The sequence below is a fragment of the Gallinula chloropus genome, assembly GCF_964237585.1.
Source record: "Gallinula chloropus genome assembly, chromosome: 7".
NCBI lineage: Eukaryota > Metazoa > Chordata > Aves > Gruiformes > Rallidae > Gallinula > Gallinula chloropus.
In genome coordinates this window covers 219,570-244,389 of record NC_140092.1, presented here as the reverse complement: position 1 = coordinate 244,389, position 24,820 = coordinate 219,570, and the positions used below count along the sequence as shown (strand labels likewise).

General features: G+C 44.7%; 1 protein-coding gene across 1 annotated transcript in view; it reads right to left on the bottom strand.

Moving 5' to 3' along the window:
* Positions 1-24,820, bottom strand: part of ANTXR2 (ANTXR cell adhesion molecule 2) — a gene marked incomplete at its 5' end in the record, with an annotated part of 101,384 nt that overhangs the window by 62,557 nt on the left and 14,007 nt on the right. The window contains 3 exons of the mRNA XM_084266939.1: positions 4,463-4,532; positions 9,173-9,268; positions 10,233-10,293. Of these exons, the coding sequence (XP_084123065.1) occupies positions 4,463-4,532; positions 9,173-9,268; positions 10,233-10,293 (227 nt within the window). The remainder of the gene's footprint in view (positions 1-4,462; positions 4,533-9,172; positions 9,269-10,232; positions 10,294-24,820) is intronic.

Genomic DNA, 24,820 nt, shown 5'->3' with positions numbered 1-24,820 from the left:
TGAAGTTACTATTAAACTTGTGAACTTGTACCATTGCCAAGAGCTCTTACTACTTGCAGTACATAAATAAAGTCAGAATCTGATAAAGGCTAACAGATCGTCCCATGCTTGCTGTGTGCTTTGTTTCAAGTGAACTGCACACCAGGGACTGAATGCAAGTCAGCTACGTTGGAACTGGAGGCAACTCAATTTGGGAATACAAATGTAGTCATTTTCCTTCTTACTGCACAAAAAATAATTCCTATTTAATCTTTGCTCTTTAAGTGCCACCAGCTGTTCATGTTGGACAGGATGTAGGAAGGGATGTATACAAGCGGAAGCCAACATGGTTTGAATAGAGGGCAAATAAGGTCATTAAGACAGTAGTGTGGACTGTAACAGTTCTGCAGGCAATCAGATCGTGAATTCAGGGTAACTGTGAGTGCAAGTGAAAACTTGCTCAGATGTATGTTTGAATTTGTCCTTTTTGGCTTTGCTATTACTTAGGCTTCTGTCCTAGGGCTCCCCTCAGGAGGGTAAAGCGCTGCTTGCTGCACGGGTGCCAAAAAGCCACTGGACTGAGAGATGGCAACCGTGTGATGCCCTGATGAAAGCAGCCTTCCCCTCAAACCAACACCTGTCCTGTCAGTGTAACCACACCTTGTACATGTGTTCACACAGGCCCAGTCAATGTGCCTCCAGTTCCGAGGCGCTTGTGCGTCCTGGTGGGCTGAGGGGTAAATGCTCGCTTTGTTCTGAGCTACTCTGGGAGCAAACATTGTATGAATTCAAGTGCAGGCTGCATAAAGGTGGATGCTGGCCAGCAACACTGCAGCTGCATTAAAAAATGAACTTCTGGGGTCTCCTGAACTATTTTAAGAACAATGATAACTTTTCAGCCTGTTGGTTCATTTTGAATAATTCACCACTTAGCCTAGACCAAACTGTCTTGGTTTGCTTAGATGAGTATCTGCATGAGATCAAATCCGATTTGTTTCAGGAGGCACCAGCAAATCCAGATCTCTTACTGTAATAAGGAAAAACTAGAACTCAAACTGAGTTAGTTAAGTAGTAGTCATGAAAATATTCCCTACAAATATTTCAGTGAAATACTGAATAGCTGCACTAGTTTGAACTTGTCATTCACTGATCAAATAAGGGAACTTGTAAATGCCTGAGAAATAAGAGATGTGTATTGCTGTGGAGGTCTTTCTACTGAAAACAGAGGGGATTTCACTACTGGCTGAGAGGAACTGAAGCCATCTGTTTATCAAGCCAAGCCTAAAGATGTATTTTTCTGATTGCATGCTCAAAGAACTTAAAGCAATATGAAGAGAACAAAAGCAAAAGTATAGTGTAAGAAGGTAGACTGATAAAATTATGCCACTTTTTCCTGTACTGGTCTTGCACAGAGAGGAAGGGCTCTGTTTTCTTTCCAAAGTACAATGACTACAGAAACATCTGAAGTGACAGAGAGGTCAAAGAAATGGCTTGAGCTGTGGCAGGACCAATCCTAAGCAAAAAGGGGAACTGATACTCTCAGATGTTCTGAAAGACACTTGATGTACATGGCTTTTAATTCTTCATAGGGTAGAATCTGAGTCCTTTTTAGTAAACCAGCTTAGCTGCAGTGTTATGCTTGCCCTATGGGATCTAAGTGATCCCTAAATATGTCAAGTGAAGCAATTCCATTTGGGTTTGTCCCTCCATTTTCACCCTGCAGAGTGTATGTGGTACTCTTCCTTTCTGTATTATTTTGATACTTTCCAACATTTTGTTGCGATGTGTAGGTTGCTTGTGTAGAAATCCCCAGTAACTCTTACCCCTTGGCTAATCAGGCACCTCTTAAAGCGCTTTTGTAAGCTGAATACGTAATTCTGCATCTAAGAAGCAGCACAACATGAAGGGTTTTTTTTTTTAAGTGGCACAAGCACCACTGTCATGCTGTCACATAACCTAAGGATACCACATCCATCTGCTACACTGTACAGTGACAAAATAGGTTTTGAAAAGAATGCTTGCTTCAATCTACAGCTGGCATTTTGAAGGCTCTTAACTACACACAGCCAGCAGCTTGAAAAAAGTAGAAACACACAGTGGCCTAAGTCCAGGAGACCAGGGGTTTACCAACCCAACATCTCTGGTACTTTGGCATTTTGTTTATTCTACGTGGGTTTTCATTGTTCTGCATGTGAAAACTGCAAATTCGTTAGTGTGTAATGTGTCTCCAATTACAGAAACATTATGAAACCTGTTAAGTGAGTCTTTACCTTTTACCCAGAACAAAGCTGCAGCTCTGGAAGTCACAGAACTAACTTTGCCTGCTTGTGTTGCTCTAAATTCCACTGAAAAGAGCACTAGAAAAAGAGCAGACTGGTTGTTGCTACATTAGCGACTAATATTAGCTCCACTACATGAGGAATTACTGGGAGTTATCCAGCATTAGTCTGAGCTGTGCCAATGGAAAGTCAAGAGTTCAAGTATGTACATATCTTTCATAGCTGTCAGTCTTCTGCACAGAAAACTGTTTATCTCTGGTCCAAAGCTGCAATTACTCCAGTACTGGGTTATGGAAGTGTATTTCACATACTGACTTTTGGGGAAAAAACCTCGTTCCTGTGAACCCATACAACTTTATGTGCATTGTTCACTACAAACACTGCTGAGAAGAAAAGTGCTGTAATTAAGCTCTTGATCTGCACTGCAATTACAATATGGTGAGTTGTCTGTTTCAATAATGCTTCACAGGCCAAACAAGCTCTTCACAGAAAGAGGAAAAAATGCAGCATGTTCAAGTAGCTTCCACTGTGCTTTAACCTACATAAACACCCTGTGCATTTCACGTTAATTTGGCAGGACGGGCTGTTTACAGACTCTGGGACTAACAGTGTGTGGAAAAGCCTTGACAGCCTCAGGTCTTCAGGGTGCTTAATACTGGGGGCCTAATTTGCTGCTGCTGTTCTGCTGTAAGGTAAGTCCACCAACATACTTGGCATGGACAGGAAGGGTTCTTAATGCAGCCAATTCACAGGGTCCTTCTGACGCTGTCTGTCTGGGCTGCGCACGGTGCTGATCAGCCAAACAGCGTTTTGCTGCAGCGGTGTGGTCAGGCAGTAGACAAAGCAGCCACACGCAGCCCAACTGGAAAGGATGCTCTGCACCGTATGGCAGGAAGGCACGTTGGGCGATGGAGTCCTGCTGCACGCAGAACACGTTCAGCATTTCACACGGCTGTGCAAAGGGCAATCTGAGCATCCAGGAAACCTAACAGCGTTTAAAAACTCCTCCCATCCTCTGCTCTCTGTGGCACTCTCTTGTATGCTTGGTTTCCGTGCCACGAACCAGCACTTGCTCCCCAGAGGGAAGCTTTGGCTGCTGCACAGGGGCTGCGGCGCAGCTCCTCTGCAGTGATTCACCCCACTACTACTAACAGGGTTAAGCACTCCAGTCGCATGTTTGGGTTTTCTTTCTTCTACCACTTCCCAGCCTTTCCCCTCCCGGTGCCATTTAACACACAGAACAGATGCGTATCTGGGGTTGTGCTGTTGGTCTTACAGCAGAACTGAGGCACTGGATTGTTGCTTCACTCAGAAAAGCCACCACTGGCAGTCTGTGCAGTGTGCTTAGTTACTGAACTGCTGAGACTTGCCACAGAAAAAATGACAATGCGGAGCTGTAACGAACTGCTGTGCTTCCTGCTGGATTAGTATCAGCCTCATCCCAAATAACTCTGAGAAGAACTACTTGCAGAACAGAAAGTCAGCAGCCTGAAAGCCTTCTCCCTCCCACAGGCCAAGCTCTGACGTGTGGTTTTCTTATTTCAGATTAGTATTTCACAAATCCAGACAATGAAGTTGAAGTGATCTTAAAGCCCAGGGCGTGTGTGAATCTGAGAGGAGGAGGGAAGGATTAGTTCTCAAAGGGCTAGAAGTAATGCATGGCCGTGGCCAGTGACACTTAGAATAAGGCTCGAACTGCAGCTTAGCCACAGTGCTGTTAGGAGACTGCTGCCGCTGTTAAATTGGTGCCTCGCTGTATCGTTGCATGTTGAGCAGTGGTATGCATCTTGACACATAATTTTAATAATAGCTTGTAAGTGTCAGTGATAATGTAATCTATTTAACAATGAGCCTAAAGATTATCCAGAAGAGAGCATATTATGTCCTATTAAAACAGCTAATCTGCATAAAACTTATGACAAGCCAGACCTTTTCAGTGTTTAATAAACTGGTTGAATATTCATTTTTAAGGCACTGTCCAAATTGGTTTGGTCACAGATGACTATTTAAAGTCCATTCCAAAGCTAGCAAATATACCAGGGAAATAACACAAGGGGGGGTGAGGGAGGGGGCAAAGCAACAACAAACCACCCCCCATAAAACCAACAAGAGATCGCCTCCAGCCCAAACCCCTTGTGATTAATGCCAGCACAAGGGGTCTGACTCTAACAAAACACAGGATGACATTTGTTTCAAGTACTTACTGTCCACTTTGGTACAGGATTGGTGCAGGACAGAGCAAAAAATCAGATTCCACTGTTTTTGGTTTTTCATCTGAAAAACAAATCACATGAGCTTAACATACTGTGCTGCTTAAATGTGAAGCTGACAACTGAACATTTAATATATATATAACAAAATACATATTTTTATACATATATATTTATATTTCTATACATAAAGCGCCGATCACTGTACTGAAACATTCTGTGGAACCACTCTGACAGCAGAGGTAAGGACAGGAGTCAGTCTGTCGGTACCTCAGCGCTGCTGCTTCCAACTGATTTAAAACCAAAAAAAACCCCCAAAAATACTTTTCTTTCTCACAGTACACTGGTTACGTTTGGTAATGTCTGGGACTTGGAAGCAAGGCAGGTCCAAGTCAGGGAATAAAGCTGCTGCTTTTTTAAAGCTGTACTTTGAACATACAAACCCAAAGCTGGCTTTAAACACGAGTGTGAGCCTGTGTTACACTGCTTACTTTACTCAAGTAAGCTCATGCTCTTCCAGAGAGATAATTTCCTAGACTTGGGACCTTTTTTGCAAAGACTGGGAACGTTATTAGGCGTTTCCTAATATTTGCACGATGAAGATTTGTTTTTAATTAGCTCCAACCCGGTGCACTGCACTCTAGGACTGTTTCAGCAGCTGACTGGAGTGCCTGTTTCTCCAGTCTTTCTCATGTTTTTGAGTTTATCTGTTTGCAGATCTCTTAAACTTGGAAAGCGCCAGCTTGCAGAGCACAGTGTCCAGCAAAGCACTCCTGCCTTTGTGAAAAGGGAAGGAGGGAACAGTTTTACTTCATGCATTTGGTAAGCTGGGTAAGACTCTGCTCTGCGTGCAGGGCCATCGTCCCAAACCTGCTTGTGGCAGGGCTTTTAATTTCTGTACTGGAGCTGCTCCTGTGAGCATGGGCTGTTTCCTGATTTAGGGATGAGAGCAGAGAAGTGATCTGCCAGATAAACTTGGAGATGACTCTGTCCTGCGTTTAGGGAACAGGCAGACGTACAAGTAGTTCAGGGGCAGCTGGAGGAGGAGCTGTTACCATAAATGAGCTTTTCTTATGTGCTATAATCTGCACTGACTGCTTGGCCTAGATTTGGGGCTAGTTGTGAGGTGGGGAAGAAGGATTAGCACATTGCCATATGTTTTTGTCTTAATGGTATGTTTCATAGATTATTTTTCTATCCCACAGCTACATTTGGCAGGTTTCCTTCCCAGCATTTGGTAATGGTTCTTTATAAATGCAAAAGAGAAACACGCCAAACTCATCTTTTAAAACCAGAAGAACTGACACAGTAACAGTTTGCTCTGAGCCTGGTCCCAAAGCAGAGCCCTGGCTATCAGGAAGGGGAGCTCCAGCATAGATCCTCACGCAAGTACCCTCCCTTATGCCCTCAAACGGTGAGGGCTCCGCTGGGAGACTACTGGAACAATGTTCCTTTTCTCAGGGCCATCTCTTTCCCCCTGCTACTGCTTAAAGCACTCTTCCTGCCTTTTTGTCCATCCTAGCTCCACTGTTCTCTTTTACGTTTCCTCTGAGCCCAGAGCTCTTGGAGCCCAGCAGAGAGTTGTGGAGAATGAGCTTGTGTATCAGAGGAGGGATCACGTAATGTTTCCCCATTTCCCCCCATACTACTCCCTAAACATTCTCTGGTGTCTGTCCCTGAGGATGAGCAGCTGGGTGTGTTGTAGCAGGCCTCTGGCAAGACCCCATACAGCAGATTGTGTTTTTACACTGCAGTGTATAATAAATACATCACTGTGCCGTTCCCCTCCCTTCCTGTGCTTCAGCACTCCCTTTCCTAAAGCCAAGGAAGAAAGAAAGAGAAAAAAAAGCCTCCCAGAGATCTAGTTGTAAATTCTCATGTCAGATGCTAGCAGGTATTGGGGGCTTCATCCTGTTCTGCGTGGAGTTATTCCCACCCCAGCAAAGCAGGCATACACATGCCATGCAGCTACAGAAGACTGCGCGAGCAGACGAGCCAGAGCCTGAAATCAATTAGAAAGGTTACTTAAAGAAGGCAACATGCTGCAGACATTCCTGAGTGGCACTCATCTACGCTCTTAAGAGGCTTTCTAGGTAAGCTCAGCCCTGCAGCAGCTCCTGCTTAACAGCCACTTTGGCCATTCTCCCTTTCCCATAGATCTAAGGAATCGAACTCTTCTGCCCTTCCCTACAGCTTGTGCTCCAGCCTTCCGCCCACCCGTGCCAACCTCCTCTGGACACTCCACGGTGGATTCATCCCCTGCTTGCAGCATGATGCACTCCAAAATCCAGCTTCCTGGGGGCTATCGTTTAGCAGCACGGTGCAGCCCCGGATTTAACCCTCACCACAACCTGCCAGCACCACGTGCCATAAGCTCACTCAGTGTCTGCGGCTCACACCGCTGCTACACACTGCCACGAGCTTTAGTGTGACACCAGCACCCGCCGGCAGGACAGAGGCGGCCTGCGTTTGTATGGAGAATGACTAAACCCCTCCTCTCCTGTGTTCTGCAGGGCATTCTCTTCATCAGGACATTAATCTGCTCCATCAGACAGTCGCGACTGGTGCGAATGCTGCCGTGAAGGTAACCATGTTGGTGCAAGCCCCAGAACAGCCACGTAAGAAGGTACGTGCTGCGGTTCCCGTGTCCCAAACAGACGGAATGGGGTGTGGAGAAGTGACTGTTCATGGTGAAGGACAAGTCAGGAGCAGATGAGGGTCCTGAAGACTTGCAAGCCAGTCACTTAAATTGGAATTTAAGTTCTAATTGTCTTCAGGACATGCACCCAGTGTCTCAAGTATTTACCCTAGCTAGTAGGAGATTAATTTTATTCGCCCAGAACTAAGCTAGTTTACTTCCCCACCTCTCCTGGCAAGAAAGGTACACCACAATAATCAATAGGTAACTGCAGCAATAATGTTGCCACCTTCCAGATCGTAGCTCAATGATGCTCATTTATGCAGCAAGTGTGAATGAGCAAGCTACAGTTTAATACAGGAAACAAAGGTGATGTTTCTTACTGAAACTGAAGGGAAACTTACACAAGCAGAATTTATTTGCACAGGCTGCCTTTACCCAGAACTGCTGTTATTCTTGCGAATTATTTTAGACATTTAACAGGCAGGAGAGACTGACAGCTTATTCGAGTATATACAATATCCAGAGAAAGGAAGAAAATGTACTGGAAACACGTGTTCACTTGGGTAGGAATTTAAGACAGGCTAATATAAAAATCAGACAGTAGGTAAGGAAAAAATTAGTTGGGCTTTTTCTACAGGTCCGTTTCTGTTCATTTTCCAGTCTGACTTGCTTCTAAGGGATACTGCTTAAAGCCAGAAGTTGGATGTATTTATACTAGCCGTCCACTGCCGTTTCTGGATATAAAAAATGGCAGAGGTTTCCATTAATGGAATTTTTCCACCACCATCTACCTTGTGCCAGTGCAGGGAACAGAGCAGCAAAAGGAGACCAATCCAAGTTCTGGCGTGAGGTTTTATCTGCCCTGCTGCAGTTAACACACTGAGCAAGAGAAGATCAAGTCATGAATATTTTGCTGAAAATTAATTTCTCCATGAGTATTCTTAATCAGGTTGCAAGAAGAAAATGATCTGTGCTAACTCTCAATTTCTTTTAGAACTTTTCTAACTTCTGCAGCATTTCACTCAAATTTTCTCAATGACATTTGTAGTTTGACAAAGGAGTATCTAAGAACTGCAACATCTGGACATAGTAAATACCAATAATATATTTTTTAAAAAAACAACCCTACCCATTTGCACACACACACCCCCCCCCCCCCCAAAAACCAACCCATAAATCTATGGGGAAAGTGCCTGCAAAAGATGCCACAGTCAGTCTGTCTGAAACAGAATTCCTTTGGTGAGGAAGCTAGAGTCCAGCTTGGGATCTGGTTGCAGTGAGACACACTCCTGGATCAGAGCGCTGCTTGGGACACCAAGCTTAAACTCCGTGATCTTTAAGGTCCCTTCCAACCCCACCTGTTCTATGACTCTGTGAAATCAGTAATTTCCTCTTCAAGCCTACAGCCACTAAAATTCTTCTGAATCAGATTTCTGTCTGCATTGGAAATATTTTTAATGCTAGGTATTAATGTGTGTGATGCTTCATGTAATGGTGAAGATTTATTAGAAATGAGTATTATAAGTTTCCAAGAGGTGTTAAGCAGTTACTTACTGATTAAGAAAATTGGGGAGACCTACTCACTCTCTACAACTACCTGAAGGGGGGTTGTAGAGAGGTGGGAGCTGACCTCTTCTCCCAAGTAACAGGTGATAGGTTAAGAGGAAATGGCCTCAAGTTGTGCCCGGGGAAGTTTAGGTTGGATGTTAGGAAAATCTTCTTCCCAGAGGGTTGTCAGGCATTGGGATGGGCTGCCCAGGGAAGTGGTGGAGTGTCCATCCCTGGAGGTATTTAAAAGCCAGGTAGATGCAGTGCTGAAGGACATGGTTTAGTGGTGGTTGGCAGGTTAGGGTGATGGCTGGACTTGATGATATGAAGGTCTCCTTCCAACCAAGACTATTCTACTGTTCTGTAAGCTGATGAACCATGCCACAATACAGGGACCAAATACTGCCAGCTGTTTCCTTCCTCTTTCAATTTGAGTTAAATGAGGTAACGAGAAGCAAAAATGAATCACTTATTAGGCAATTTAAAGGCAAATCATCTCAAACTGTAATACTTACGAACTGTAGTTCCATTCACATGATAGGTGCAAGTAATACCATCGGTTTTTCCACCAAGGGTTAAGCCACTTCCTCTAAGAACAACTTGAAACTCCTCTGGAGAGGAAAGCAAAAATACAAAATCCCCAGTCTTTAGTGTGTTGCAGTAAGTTAGACAAGGAGAATTTCAGTACAGCCTGCAATAAATGAAGCACAACGTTGTAATGCTTCAGACTCAGTCAGGACTCCTCTCTAAGCGGCCCCTGGGTACTGTGTTCTTCAGTTAGGTCACCGTAGGAAAAATAAAGATTTGGGAACTAATCTTTATCATGGAGGCAGCCCTATTAAAATGGAAGTTGATTCTGACTATCAACCGGGTCTAGGGCTCAGTTCCACAGCAAGACATAGGTTCTCAGTGAACACTAATAAATGACAAATCTGGGTCTCATAACGACACAACTCCCCAAACCCAGATTAGGCCCAGGTCAAGTGCCAAATGAAGGAAACATTTCTCCTTACTACTGTTTATCTGGAAGCTGCATAAGGGCCACGCCATTTGTGAGCTGTGCAGGAGTGAAAACAGTTTGCTTACCCAGCCACTGATTTCATTGAGACCATCAGTGGTTTTACAGACATGTCAAAAGGTGGGGGTTTTGCAGTCTCAGACTGCGTGGATTGCAAAATCCAGAGACAACAAGCCCTTTCAATTCTGTGCACACCTTCTACTTAGTAAATGCATTCCCAATTGATGCATAAAAACGGCACTTAAGAAATGCTTAATTGCTTATACTCCACAGCTTTGGGGCAGGGCATGAGAAATGTTGCCGTGAATTTATATGAACACGTTGTCAGGATTTCCTGAGCTTAATGCTGTGACCACAGGTATGTGAGTGCCACAGAAGTGTCACTGCTTTGAATATGAGGGCAAGTGCAGAGCTCAACTGGTCCGAGCTCTCTTAAAGTCCCTGGGGTATTTTTGGATAGAGGTGCTAGTTACTGTAGAGACCTGGGGGGGGGGTTCTTTGGATGAAATATGGAAATCAACAATTTTTAATATTACTCTAAAATTATAAAACCTTACCTCCAACACAGACACTGGATGGCTCCAAGTATAAAATCTCAGTGCATGATTGCTTCAAAATCTATTGCAAAGAAGGAAATGTCATAAATAGGTATCAGAGTGCTGCTTCAGTAAGAAATAATATTTTCAAGTCAATGCTTATCCTTGCAAGGTACACATGAACAGCTTCAGGTTTTACTTGTGTAAATCTGATGTAAGACACTGCCTCGATCATGTAAAACTTTTGCACACCTGCAGAGTCAAAAGTCCTAAGAGTTTGTAAGACTTGGATTAGTTTAAGTCCAGGACATAATGATGTCTGATTTTGGTGTTTAAATTTCTGTCCAGATACCTAACCTAATTATCCATGAACTCCAATCCTAAAATTTAAGCCAAAAATTAGTCAGAAGGAGCCTGATCCAAAACCTAATCCAGTCAAAAGCAGTCTTCCAGCAGTCTGTGGGTCAAGCCAAGCGCACGTTATTCCAAGCACTGGCACCCTGCCCTGCGTAAGGCAGAGCAAGAACACACGATATTGGTGACTGCGCTGCCTGCTGTCAGATGGGATTTTTTTCCACTGCTGTACCAGTTTGCTTTGAGTCTCCAACCAGCCAGAATATTCTTCCAAATGGCTGGGGCAAAACAATACTCCTACAGGTGACTCAAATACTCTGGGGGAATAAGTATCCTGAGGCTCACCAACACACCACAATTTAACCTCTGTCTACCTTTACATGACAATGGATGGGTTTTAATTTCCCCTCTTGGACACCTTTCATGAGCCCTGTATTGAGGTTTCACTGTACTAAGTGGTGTATTTTTAGCAGGCATTGCATGTCACACCACATGGAATCAATTCAAGTCCTGACAGTCACGTGCATAGCATCAAGTCCTGTTATCGTCCTCTCTCTACCTCCGTTTGCCAAACTCTGCCTGTTCCTCAGCTGGCCTGTCAGTGAATGTAACTGTCTTGCTCTTAACTTCCCTTTTGTTTCCTTTAAATACACCTGTTGGCTTTTTAGTCTCCTCTATTTCCTAGTGATTTCTGTTGCTGCATACCCAGGCCCTATAGAAACAATAACCTGTTTGTCACTGTCATCCAGCTCCAAGAGAAGGGGGTAGCCAGCCTCATTTAACACCCTCGGTGCTGCCTGTCTCCCCACAGATCACTGTGCACAGACTACCTCTTAGTTCTTCAAAACCCATTATAAACATGACACAGTATTTAAATAAGTAGAGCCCTTGCAGGGGGCACACATTTGGGTTGGACACAGCTAGAGAGCTTTGGAAAGAATGTAGCTTCCAGTTCAGGGCAAGTTTATATATGCTGAGGAGCTCATCTCACTTCCAAAAAAGGACATGGCTTTTTCATTCCCATTTCAGTGTAGAGAGTGTAAGTGTTGTGTGGTTTGTTGGGTTTGGTTTAGGTTTTGGGTTTGGTCTGGGGGCAGTGTGGAGTATTTTGTGCAGAAATACAGAAGGAATAAAGCATTTTATTCCTTTACTGTAAATACATTTGGGTTTGGGGTTTTCTCCCTCTGAGGAAACTGAGTCAGACAAATAGTCCAATTTAAGGTAATGAGACTCTAGACTGGCTTGCGTATGAAGTACAGATCTAGCAGCTGGCAGCATCCGAGCCCACCAAACTCATTATTTATTTATTTGTTAGAGCAGCACTGTGTAGACAGGGAGAAACTTTACAACTCCTGTCCTGTCCCCCCGTGCCCGCTGTCTGAAGCAGGGCCACACTACAGACTGGGGAGGGGAGGACAGTGACAGACACTGGAAAGCAGCACTTCTGTAATTGCACTGTATCTCCACGCTCTGTATAAAATAGGAGCAAAACCTATTTGGACATGCTTAACTCCCTTTGGATTTAACAGTAAACTGGGGTGGGGGGGGATATACCATCCCCATCTGAGATAAAATAGGGCCTAGACTGACTGATCACCATGGATGAACAGAAGCACACTGCAGTACAGAGTGCAGGAGACGCTGACTTCCTGCACGGCAGTGTGGAACTCACACCTGTACCTGCACATGTGCTGTTACTGACATAAAGCAGGAAAATACTGGGTTTCAGTACTGTTCTGAGGAATGAACTATCACTGTTTTTTCATCATCTTAATTGCCATTCTCCACTGGCTTTGACAAAGCTGTGCTGTTCAGATAGCCTCTGTCTCTCTGCAAGTGGTGGCCTGGGACTGTCACTTTAACCCAAACAGCTTACACCAGGAAAGAGAGCTCTGAAAATAGTAAAAATTGTTTTTCTGTTTAACTAGCTCTTTTCCATCCCTCTAAAAGCCTGTTTCAAAAAAGAGAAAAATAAAACTAACATCATAGAAATCTGTCCTGCCCCCAAATATCCTTCCCCTCAACAACAATCACCTAGTAACCTTAAGTAGCAAGAAATCACAAATTGACTGAAATTGAATGTAACCAACCTAAAAGCATGTTGATAGCTCTTTGCTGGGCCTTTTGCATTCCACATTCTTGTCCACACTCCCTCTAAGTAACATTGAAACAATATGTGGAACCAAATTTTCCATCAGTTAAGTAAAAGAGCATTCTTGTGAAGGGCCAAAACCCATTAACAATGGGATAACCAGCTCGAAGGGATGGCTCAGCAACCAGCACTCAGCTGTGACACTGGAAAACATCAAGATGTTTTCAGAGAAAGCTCTCACCACTTATTCTTGCGCATGTGGAAGAGGAGGACGTATTCTTGCATCTTGAAAGGATAGACAGAAACTTGTGGCCTCTCTTTATTCTTTCCTTGCTCTGTATCGTGTTCTTTTCTATCTGTTTTCACCTTTTTTCCTCAATTTCAATGCAAGCTACTCCTCCTGAGCAAGCCCAGTGCACCCCAGTGGAAAGCTCATCTCTTCTCGTTAGGAGGAATGATGTGAAGCCATTCTGCCTTATGATCCCTGTTTGTTATTTAACATGCCTTCATTTCCCTGGATCAGGGCTGTTCCTGTTTCCTTCAGCAGCTGCTGGCAAGGGATTCTGCATGGAGCACACTACTTGTCAGAGCACCACTTCTCAAGGTGCTGGTGCTTCACATGTGGCTGGAAGGGGCAAGTGTGCAGGAGCTGCAAGCGCAGCTGAGATCAGCATCCTTGCCAGCCCCAGAGGAGAGGTCTGATGGGTCTCAAACGTATCAACTGTAATGGAGCCATCTCAGTTGGGAGGTAAGGAAGCACGTTTAACAATGGCAAAGTACAAACCAAAGCGTAGTTAGAATTTCACTTCCCTTCTCCCCCTCTCCTTTTAAGAAATTTAAAGCTAATTTTAAACTATCTTGCTATGGAAACCTGGGCTGCAAAGTCAGCAAGATCAAAATGATCTCTACAAAAGTCCGTACTATGCTCCCTCTTTCCCAGTTCAGAATAATGAGAGAATGATCTGGCATTGCAAATTCATTATTTAGAAAACTACCACCATGACAAAACTTGAAATAAATCTCTATATAAGGCCATCCTTGGCCAGGATAGTTAAACACGCTGCTGGCATAAAATAAGTTCAAATAAGACTATAAATTGTCTTAGTTTAACAGCACGCAGGGAGGGATTCAGAGAGTTGATGTCATCCACTTTGCTTCCAGAGCTCCACACCAAATATAGGGCTCTCTGGCTTCCAAGGCTTTCCTTTGAGTCCCCCCCCAAATGCTACCTTTCTCAGAAAGAAACGCTCCCCCACAAACCAAAGGGCAGGCCAGAGCTGAAACCTGTCAGTCTGGGTCCTGGCTGCTTCAGAGAGGAACTGCAAAGTGGTTCCTCCATGCCTGAGACAGACAGACTGGTTACAGCTGGAAACCCTGGGGCTAGTCAAAGCGGAGAGGGGGGCATCAGAACCAAAGCTGGGAGCCTGCATTTGAGTTCTTGTTAGGAAGCATGTGTGCCTGCTGCAAAAAGGCAGAGGAGTTCTGCTCCCCGAGGCTGTCAGTCTCCTGCACCTGAACAAAACAGGACATGAAATTCAGGCCCCAAACTTCCTCTTGTTCAACATCAAAACAACTGACTGTAGAGGAGACCCTATTCTGTAGTTCCTCTGTACACAGAATTTGTTGCATCATTGCCACAGCGCAGCAGCTGAGCATCTAAGATGAAAAAGAAGAGTAGCTGTGCTATTTTCTAGGCGCAGTTACTACAGCCATGCCCGTGGCAACAAGCAGCGTGACTGCAGCCTAGGATCAGGGCTGAGACTGCCTGGCACAGCCTCTGAGGGACAGCTGAAGGCACAGCATTTCTCAGGAATGCAAGTAATCACTCCAGAATACTTTCAACAACAGAAGTTATCCAAATAAAGGTGTCCGAGACGTTCTGTGGGCACTCAGAACCAAGTGCACCCTTGATGTAAACCCACCAGCTACACCAGGCTTCTCTTTGGCCCAACAAGCATTGGTTTTCTGAAGGGTCCCTTGTAAAGCAGCTGCCGTGACGCAGATCCTGCCTGTGAGCCAGCTCTCCCAACCCTCATCTGCGTGTGCAGCTCTAGGCACAGGCTGTTCAGTGGGGTGAGATGAGATCCCAGTTACACTTACACATCCCATGCTGGATGGAGGCTGTGACTTCCCCTACAGAAAATGGTTACTGAAGGAAGTTGAACCTAGTCCTGTAGACTCTGGCACGCACACAGCTCTCGTGGGCTCTGTCCTTTACAGGAGTCTCTACGTACTCCACTGTCACTGTCCAAAGCTTCCTATCAGCTCACAAACAACAGCAAAGCATGCTGAACAGCTCCTGAACCACCTAACTGGTGTTCAGATATTCTCTCAAAGTCCTACCTTGTCCAGATGTCATCTATTTCCATCCCTCAAGCCATTTCAGAGGCTTACAAGCCACAGATGATTTTACTTTCACACTCAGTTTAGCCAGTGCCTGCATAAATTCCTCTGCACAGCTGTAGAAAGCGCAGACACTTTACCAACTTTCCAGTTTGAGACCACTTCTCACCTAGCAATGTTTTTTTCTGAACAACCCGATTGTTAATCAGTACTTAAAATACACACCAATCCCCATCAGTGGCCTGGACTTCTATGCCCTTCCCACCAGAAGGTTCCCAAAGGCTGGCATTAACTTCACAGTCCACTTCCTAAATAGGTGGTTTGCCATTTCTGTCACTAATAGAACATTTAATTCAGTTAGAGAGGTATCAGTTTCTGATGGGTAGGTGTCTGGATTGAAAAACAGAATCATGGTTTGTTAGATTGAAGTTACAGAAACAAGACACCTAAGCAAATGATGACATTAGCCTAGAAGGGGCAGATGTCCCTGCAGTAAATTGCAGAAAGTCAGCCAAATAATATGACATAAAGCTCACCACTGCTTGGAGTCTTTGCAAACTCCACCTCTGTTTATAACTGTGCTTTGCTGTAATCTTGCCCCTGCTTTATGCAAGCATTCCTTCCAGTAGAAAACATGCCATCTGCGTCCTCCAGTATCTCTTTAACTTGTCCCAGGATGGCCCAGCTCTGCTCTGACTCACTTTTCACCCTTGCTCCAGCCTCTTAAAAAGTCCTTGGAATTTAGATGATACAGCAGTTCAGCTCCTGCAGCTTTTTAAGTATTTTGACTGCCACACACTCAGAACATACTGCGGAACAGAGCGGTTCCATGCGGCACAACGTTACACGCGGGCTAAAACAACAACTTTCCCTTCCAGCACTTTAATGAATTCACGTTCCAAGAAATTGTGAGAACAATGCAGTATTAACGAGCCACGAGCAACCCAAATGTACATCGACAATTAACGAAACATGCTCAGTGTCAATTTATTTCACAGCACCGTTTGACTCTGCTCAGCCCGTGTGCAGCTCAGCAGCTCCTGGCAGCAGCCGGCACCATAAATCACAACTCGTGTGGCATCTGTTTCTCCCCAAACTGCACACTGAGCTCAGGATCTGGGGCAGGTCGGCGGCACCGCTGGGCTCTTCACTGAACCACCACAACAATCTTTAAGTCTGCAGTTCTGCAGCTAGAAAATGGGGCAGGGATGTGTAAGGTGTTTGCTTCCTGGTAGAGCAATTTGTATGTCAGTGAAGTGCTGGAGAAGAGTGATCTTTGACAGTTTTCATCGGATTTGGCATGCTAATATCTTTGAAGAACTGAGGATTCCCAGAGTCTCTGTTGGCCTTTACTCCTACAGTTCAATTCCAGACATGCACCTCTGTTCACATTGCTGCTCACTGGAAGCCGATCCCAAACCGGGCTGGCTTCACTTTTTGCAGGGAAGGCAATATGGTTCCATGAAAAAAAGTATGTACTATAATAAACTAAACACATTTAACTTGCTATTTCCAGAACCAAGCTTCAAAGGGGAAAACAAACATTCACTTTTAAAAAATAATCTTATTTACTATACTCATGTATGGCAAGACACATGCAGAGCACGCTGACAGCACGATACAATCACATCCACAGTCCATGTGCAAAAATGTATTTACAGCAGCATCAGGTCCTGCTCAGTGCTCTCTGAGCTTGCGCCTGGAGCGCTGCCTATCGCCACGCTGCCAGCCAGTCATGTGCACTCCCTGCAAACTGTGCAAAAAAGCCCAATCCCTTAAATGCTAGTCCAACAGCTAACTCAAGACAGGCTTTTCTGTAGAGACTTCCACCCTTTTCCTTAGTCTCTCCCTTCCAAATATGGGGTTTATCATTTTCTCCAGGGATGCTACAAACACAACACCTAGCGAGCAAAATAAAACCAACCTTGAGGAAAGCAGATCAAGGAACCGCAAACATAATTAAAACTGGAGAATCTATATTCACAGTGTGACACGTCAAGAGAACGTGCTTTTCCTCACATCCTGTTCCACGTGCCTCTCCCAGTTAGCCACGAAACCTGCATCCTCAGAGAGCTCATCTCCTTTCGTTCCACACTCAGCTGAGACAGGGTGGTAGACATGCTCCAATCAGTCACCTGCAAATCACTATGCTTAATTGGATAAATGCACCTGAAAAGGAGGGAGGGAGGATGGTGCATGCCACAGCTCACTTGCAAGCCTGTGTCTGGGTAGGCCCTGATAACAGGAGAACATTTAAAACTGCCTTTAGCCTTCCCAGCCTCAGTTGCACTGGTGCATGTTAGCACACTTACTCCCCCCCCCCAGCCCCGGTTCTGTTGCCTGCAGTAACACTCTCAAGCTCTGCAGGCTGCTTCCTGAGGAGGGATTGCCTCTGCCTTTGGGCCCCTAAGTGGTGACCAGGGAGTGCCACACACTGTACAGCTGGCATTGCAGGGTACCCAGGCAGGGTTAGAGACCCTGGGTCGACACTGCCAGGAGCTTGCTGAGTCCGTGCAGCAATGCTACAGAGATCATCCTTTCCCTGGTAAGTCAGTGCTGTTTTGAGCTCCTGCCTAGCCTGGAGCTGTGAAGTTTCTCAGAAGAATGTGTAATGAAACGAGTGTTGTACTATTGTTTGGTTTAGCCATTTCAAGCTAGCCTGGCCAAGCAGCTTGTCTGGCCAGCCTGAGTCAGGCAGGACCTACCAAAACTGAGATCACACAGGTGCTTGGGTTAGTTCCTGAAATTATTTTGTTCCATTTGTGCTGACTGGCTGGGTTAGGACTGGGCTTAGCCCAGGTTTCCATGTATTTTTATTTTTCTAGGAATCATTTACAAGTACTACTGGCAGCTTTATTCTTTTTCTTTTTTTCCCTGTAACTTAAAAATCTTTTTTCCACTCTTGCTGAGGCAGTAAAAAAGAAGTGAAAGTAAAGCAGAAGGTGTTTAATTGGTGTAATGGACTCACATGCTGATTTTGCTCAAGAGAATGAATCCATAGGTCACTATTTTCCATGCTGAATTCACTATACCTTACAGCATGTAAAAGTGAATGTGCATGAAATCAGTTTGGTGAAAAACTCTGGCTGTATGTGTGCTGGCATGGTTACAGGTGTCTCTCATTTATGAGTTGTTACTTTCTTCTTTTCTTTCTTTGTTTACCTAAATGGTTGTGCCTCCTTGTACTGTAGTAGGATTAGGCTTTAAAGACCTGGGCTAGGTTACAAGACAAAATTAATGTAAGTAGAGACTTTGATTTAGCTGATTACCTTTGAGTAACCTGCTCAGGTTAGGTTAGCAGCACCTTCACAGTGAACCTTAGGCTCAGGACAGGCCAGCTTCTCCATTCAGCAACTACTATTTAAACTCCTTTCCAAAGTGACACCTACCATTCTTTCACATAGTGTCACAAGGCCTGCATCACTGTACTTGGAGCTTAATGAAAAAACAGTATTTAGAAACAAAAAACCCCAACAGAACCAAAACCACCTACCCACGGGATCCACACACGAGAGGAAATTCCATACTACATCTACAGAGCAGTTCCCCATCAAATGTCTCTACTCTCCTGTGTGTTCTCCTCCATGTTGATCTGTGTGGAAAGCAGTGAGGCCCCAGGACCACCTCACACCAGCTCCAGATAACTGGAATGAAACGCATGCTTTCAGGGGAGACACCATTTCCATGCTTCTCTCCAACAAAGTCATAGCAAAGGAACTACAGCAGTTAATACCGATGGGATCTACTTCTGTCTGCTGCCAAACAGCTGTGCTCTTAACTGCAACTAGCTGCCAATTCCAGCTACTTCCTGACACCGCTCAGCAATGCCGAGACAAAGAGCGAGGGGAAAGGGGGTGGGGAGGTTGCTATCCTGTCCCCCATGTAAATGAAAAGAATCCTGGAGACATATGGTCTTGCATAAAATAACCATCAGAGAGAAGCCTGGTGCAGTGTCAGGTTAGTGAGAATATTCTAATTATACAATGTCTAAGCAGTACCTCATTTGCAGTCGCTGAGTGAACCAAATGTAGATGACAAAACTGTGGGTCATGAGATGCGTATTTTAACAGCATCAGAACCTTTACCCCCAAATTACTAAAAACAACCCTAAACCCATTGCTTATTAAGCAATTTAAATAAGAATCAAGACAAACTGTTACTTTCCATAACAGGGGAAAAAGTTGTTTGGGCTATTTTTTAATTAGTAAGGAAAATCTGGCTCAAAAAAACTTGCCTAAGAAAACACTGTATTTCACTTGGACTTGGGAGGGCTTCATTTTAAGCAAGTTTTACAGCATCCCTTATGTAACAGAACTGATAGCTGTGCAGGGATAGCTGACAAGTCAAATCCAAATCATGAGGCACGTGCGTGTGCACACAAACTGGAACCATGTCAGTTAAGTTGCTGGCTTATCAAGCTCTCTGTTCTCCAGGAGAACATTATATGGTTTGTAATATGTCAGAGAATGTCAAATTAAGGGCTGCACAGCAGTGAAGGGTAGAGCAGAAAGCATTCTATTCCAGGCCATTGATTCCTTTTAACAACTACATGCCGTAATTCCCAAAACTATCTACTCAGTCTCAATCACATGGAAAACAAAGCACAGCATTAGTTCTAAACCTTGCACCTAGTGCAGCCTGGATGTTAGACCATCCAAGGGGATTAAAGAAGATGACTGATTTAATCAGAATAATTCTTTTAATGATAACTTGTTGCATTTCTCCTCCCCCACCTCCTTAAATGTTTAATAGTTTGCTTCCTGGATTCCCAGTGCATAAACTGAGCATATTTTCTTCCTACAGGAAATGATCCAATTAAGTTGATGTATAATTGATAATGAACCGTTTAAGCTGATTTTGCTCTTGAAAAATCTTAACAGCAGGCAGTCAGTTGGGTGACCCTCCTTCCCTCATCTGCAGCTGATGGGCATCGTTCAAGGAAAAAGGGGGGAGCAGACTCAGCTTACCCTAAGCAAGGTAGACTAGGGAGGCATTTCAGCTTTAACAAGCTGAGCTGGGTCAGGGCAGAAGTCTCAACTACTTTAGCACAGTCCCAGATTATTGCTCCATAACCAAAGTCGTTTGCAGTTTGGCCACAGAGGCACAAGTGGTTTAGACAGAAGAGGCTCAGTAAACACTCACGTTAGAGGCACTGCACATACACCTGAACATCTAACCTTGGAGCGCTGCTGCAGCTGTTGAGTTTCCCACTCTGCAAACGTGAGCTCTGCCTGTCTCGCTGCCTTGCAGCAGGTAACAGCAGGAGATGCTCAGCGGCTCCCCTGAGTTTAATGATTCACTACCCACCCAGTGCAAAGGCCAGGCCAGACCCAGCAGTGCTGCCAGCAGTGTACCAACTGCAGAAGGTGTCACATTCACAGGGAAGGGCTGCAGTGTGTTTTTGCAAAGTCTCTGCACAAGTTCCACAATCCTAAAGGATAAAACGGTTCTTCAGGTGAGATGTGCCTAGCTCAACAGAACTGTCCCCACCCCTTGCCAGATTCTGCTCTCTTCTCCCCTCTGGCACCAATCGCTGTCCAGCTTGGGTCGCTTACTGCTTTGTTAGACTGAGGGCTTGGGTGTGGGTCTGCCCTGGGGTACAGGCAGAGTGATGGTGACTGCCACCACGGTCAGGATGAGAAGCAACTGATCAGGTATTAAGAGCTTTACAGCATGCTGCTGCCACAAGCGTTTTATGCAGTGGTTCACTTTGGGCCCCACTGCTGTCACCGAGCCAGTAACTTGAAGATAGCAATGCACTGTCCCATGCAGCAACTGATACAGGAACCATCTCACTGAGCTGAAACCCCCTGGATATTCTATAGGTATCCTTCACCGTTGTTGAAATGAACGTGAGTCCTAGAGGGATTTGGTGACTGGCTGTTCTTTACAAACAAGCAGGCTTCCCTCATCCATCACCAACAAGATTTTTACTGGAAAGAATCTTTACAATTAGGCAGTAAGACTTTTATAGCACTACCTGCTTATACTGCTTTAGCAAGAGTCTGCCACTGGGTATGCTATGAATGTATTTTTTAAAGGACCTTGGATGCATTTAATCCTTTGCTCTAAGTAACAGAGGTTCTACGTAACTCCACTTCAACCTTGGAGTTTACATCCTACAGACGCTGAGGTCTCTTCTCCCCAGGTTACCTTTCCACCAAGAGGTGGGTCCTTGAGTAGACACCAAGAAATCCCATGCAAGGTACCAGATAGCAAGTGGTGCTGTGCATTTCAGTGCAGGCACTTTCAGACAAAAAGCTCAGCCAGAGAGAAGCACTGCTCCCTTCTTCCCAGCACCATCCCTTGCTGCCGTGCTGTCCCATTCCCCTCATAGCTACACCATCAGTTAGCCACCCTCCAGTTTCTATTCAGAGCGTTCCTGCAGGGAGATCTGCAGGGCTGAGCACAGCAGTCACGGTGCAGCTGGAGGGGACTGTTGAGGCCAGTCAGTAACTTGCTCTACTGGGTCCTGTCTCTCCATACCCACGCTGATGTTTGAGACTTAACTCTTAATTTGCCTCTTAATCTGTCGCAAGACGATCTATGAATTCACAAGTTTTCTTGGACAAACCTGAACCTTTATGGTAGGGTTTTTCCTTGAGGGGCTCAGCCAACTCAGAGACAATGTAGTGTCAACTTAAAACATTTTAGGTGATGCAACTGCTCACCTTGCATGTCTAGATGAATTTAATTTTCTTTGTCCAGTATGTTTAAGGGTGGTTTTCCACAGAAAATGAACAATTCAAAACCAAGCACCCTCAAAATGAATAAGCAAGGGAGCTTACTAATTCTTCTATTTCTAATCCTTCTGAGGTACATCGCTTTAAGAAATTTTGTAACAAAGATAAAACAATTTTAGACAGAACTCTTTGTTTTTAACTGACAACTACCTCTTAAGCTCCACATGTATCAGTTCCTGTCATCTTATCTGAGAAGTTTTTGTAGGGTTTCTTAAGTACAAAATATATTTTAACTTCTTGCATTAAGTGCTGCCAACTCACTTTAGTATAAAAAATGCGTTTAAGTCTACTTAGAACTGTCACACACTGCAGTGTTCCTCAAGTGAGTTGCATGCATTAATGTAACTGTTAAAGGCACAAGCCTTGTCCAATTCTGCCTGCAGAGACAACCAGACAACTTTCACAAATCCACACAGAACCACAGAGCATTAGGAGTTGGAAGGGACCTCAAGAGATCATCCAGTCCCACCCCTGCCAGAGCCAGATCACCCAGACTAAATCCCACAGGAACATGTCCAGGTGGGTTTGAATGTCTCCACAGAAGGAGACTCCCCAGCCTCTCTGGGCAGCCTGTCCCAGGGCTCCCTCACCCTCACAGGGAAAAAGTTCCCCCTGACATTCCCATGGAATCTCCTCTGCTCCAGCTCACACCCGCTGCCCCTTGTCCTGTCGCTGCCATCCCTGAGCAGAGCCTGGCTCCAGCCTCCTGACTCTCACCATTTACATATTTATAGACATTAATAAGGTCACCCCTCAATCTCATCCAGGCTAAAGAGGCCCAGCTCCCTCAGCCTCTCCTCATAAGGGAGGGCTTCTACTACCATCATCTTGGTGTCCCTGCACTGGGCTCTTTCCAGGAGTTCCATGTCCTTCTTGAGCTGAGGGACCCAGAACTGGACACAATATCCCAGGTGTGGAGTTGTGTTTGCTGAGCGAAAGAGGAAGCAGGGATCTTCCACTGCTTTTGTTTTTCAAAATGTGGTGCACAAAAGCGATTTGAATTTGCTGAGCTGTGCAAACCACAGGCAGAGAAACATGCCACATGAAAGCACTGCAGGGAAAAATGGACATAAAACACCCTAGTGATTTAGAGGGGACTGTCAGGGGAACACAGCAGAAACGTCAGCCTGCAGGAAAGGAAACTGCCTTGTCGAAAGACTGTGTCTCTGAATCCAGTGGTAGCACACCTTGGCTCCCAGCTTAAGTGATCAGGCAGTGAATAGCAGCGTTCAGAGCAACATTTCCTGAGTTTACCTGATGCCTGGGTCAGCCCTGCAGCCTCTAGTCACCTTGCAGAAACTGATCCTGCAGGGAAACTGAGTATGACCAAGCTATTTAATAAGCACAGAGTCTCCACAGTTCCCCAAATGAAAGCACGGTCTCAGGACTGTATCTGGTTAGGTGCAAGTGAGGCACTCCTGAGTCAGCTTGTTTACAGACTGCTTGCTTACAGGTCAGCACCCTTGTATCAGGAGACATGCAGCCCCACCGACACTCCCATGGCCAGGCAGGAAGGTGCTGGTTTGGTTATGACAAACTCAGCTGTAACAATGTAAATGACACATTCTCAAATGGGGGGGGGGGGGGAGGAAATTAACATAAATCATATATAAGAAGAGTTTTGTTCTCCTGTATGGTACTAAACTGTCAGGCAGCGGTTAGAACTCTGCCCTCCCAAACTCCCACAGTTCACACTGCCATGGCTTGCTCATGAGGCCACACTCCGTGTAATTATCAGCCAAACTACATCAGTAAACTGTTTCTGATAGCATAGTAACTTGCCTTGAGCATTTTTCTTCTCAGCCCTAGACTTTTGCTTAGATTTATTTACCCTGACAATGCTGTTCAGTTACTACTCCATAAAGCTGGCTATTAGCAATGCCAGAAGAGCTGGAAACTTCAGGGAACAGGCGGCTCTTCACAGAAATCTGCACAGAGTTTTGAATCGTTAGCTGACATTATTCAACAGAAGTGCAACACAGCATGGTGGTGCTTAAATCCTTACACACTTCACTGGCATTTTATCTGAACTAAGAAGGGTCAAACACACTGCACTAGGTATTCTCTCTATGCTACTCTCAACTATGCTAATCAAACTGGCCACGTTTAAACATATTTTGAGGATCTGTCCAAAGAAAATAAATTGCAGTGATGGCATAGACTTAAAAAGACTGCAGAAACAGGTATTAACAGCTCGTCGCTCTTTCTTTGCCATTGACAAAAGAAGAAGTGCTCAGTCCTGGATGCTGCTACAAGTATATAAACATAGCAGCCAAAACATTTCACCTATGGTTTGGTACAGATAAATGTAGTACAGGCTGTGAGCAGCTCCTCTAATGATTCCTACTGAATGGGTTTGTGTGGTAGTTTTGCTTGAGGGCTTTAGTTGCTGGGTCGCTGCCATTTCTATATGCAGTGTATTTCTTCTAAATGAGTAGTGCTTAGCAGTGTTCAGTTGGAGGGTTTCACAACTGCACCTTTGGCACTGCACTTTGAGCAATGCTTCTGCGTGTTGGTGACGTGGGTATTGCATTTGGATTTGTTTTGAAATTAGATTTCCCTTTTATGACAGAGTGTCTCTTTGGGCCTGTATTTTCTAGCTAACTTACAAACTGAAATGGATTTATAATCATGGATAAAAAAGAAAACCCTGACTATTTCATGTTCAATTAGATCTGCTTATCAATTTTATAATGCAGTGAGAATTAACTGTCACAATCAGTCAAAACTCCTTTGAAGAAAACTGAGCTATAACTACAGCATACCAAAAAACCACATTAATAGAGCCACCACACATGCATTGAAAAAAAAAATAAACAAACCTAAAAAGCCTATCCATGGATACTTCCATCCACACTCCGTGGTAAAACAGGGCTGCTGGCAAGGTGTCATTCTCCCTCTGCATTCAACAAATATGTCTGATGTGCTTACTAGAGGAGAGTTTCAAATCCCCTGACAGCTAAATGAAACTCGAGTTAGATTCAGTGCTTTTCAGAAAGCTGTAAACAAGATTCAGGCCTCTCGGGAGCTATCAACTCACCAGCACTAACTGGTTTTGTTTGATCCATTATCCCAAC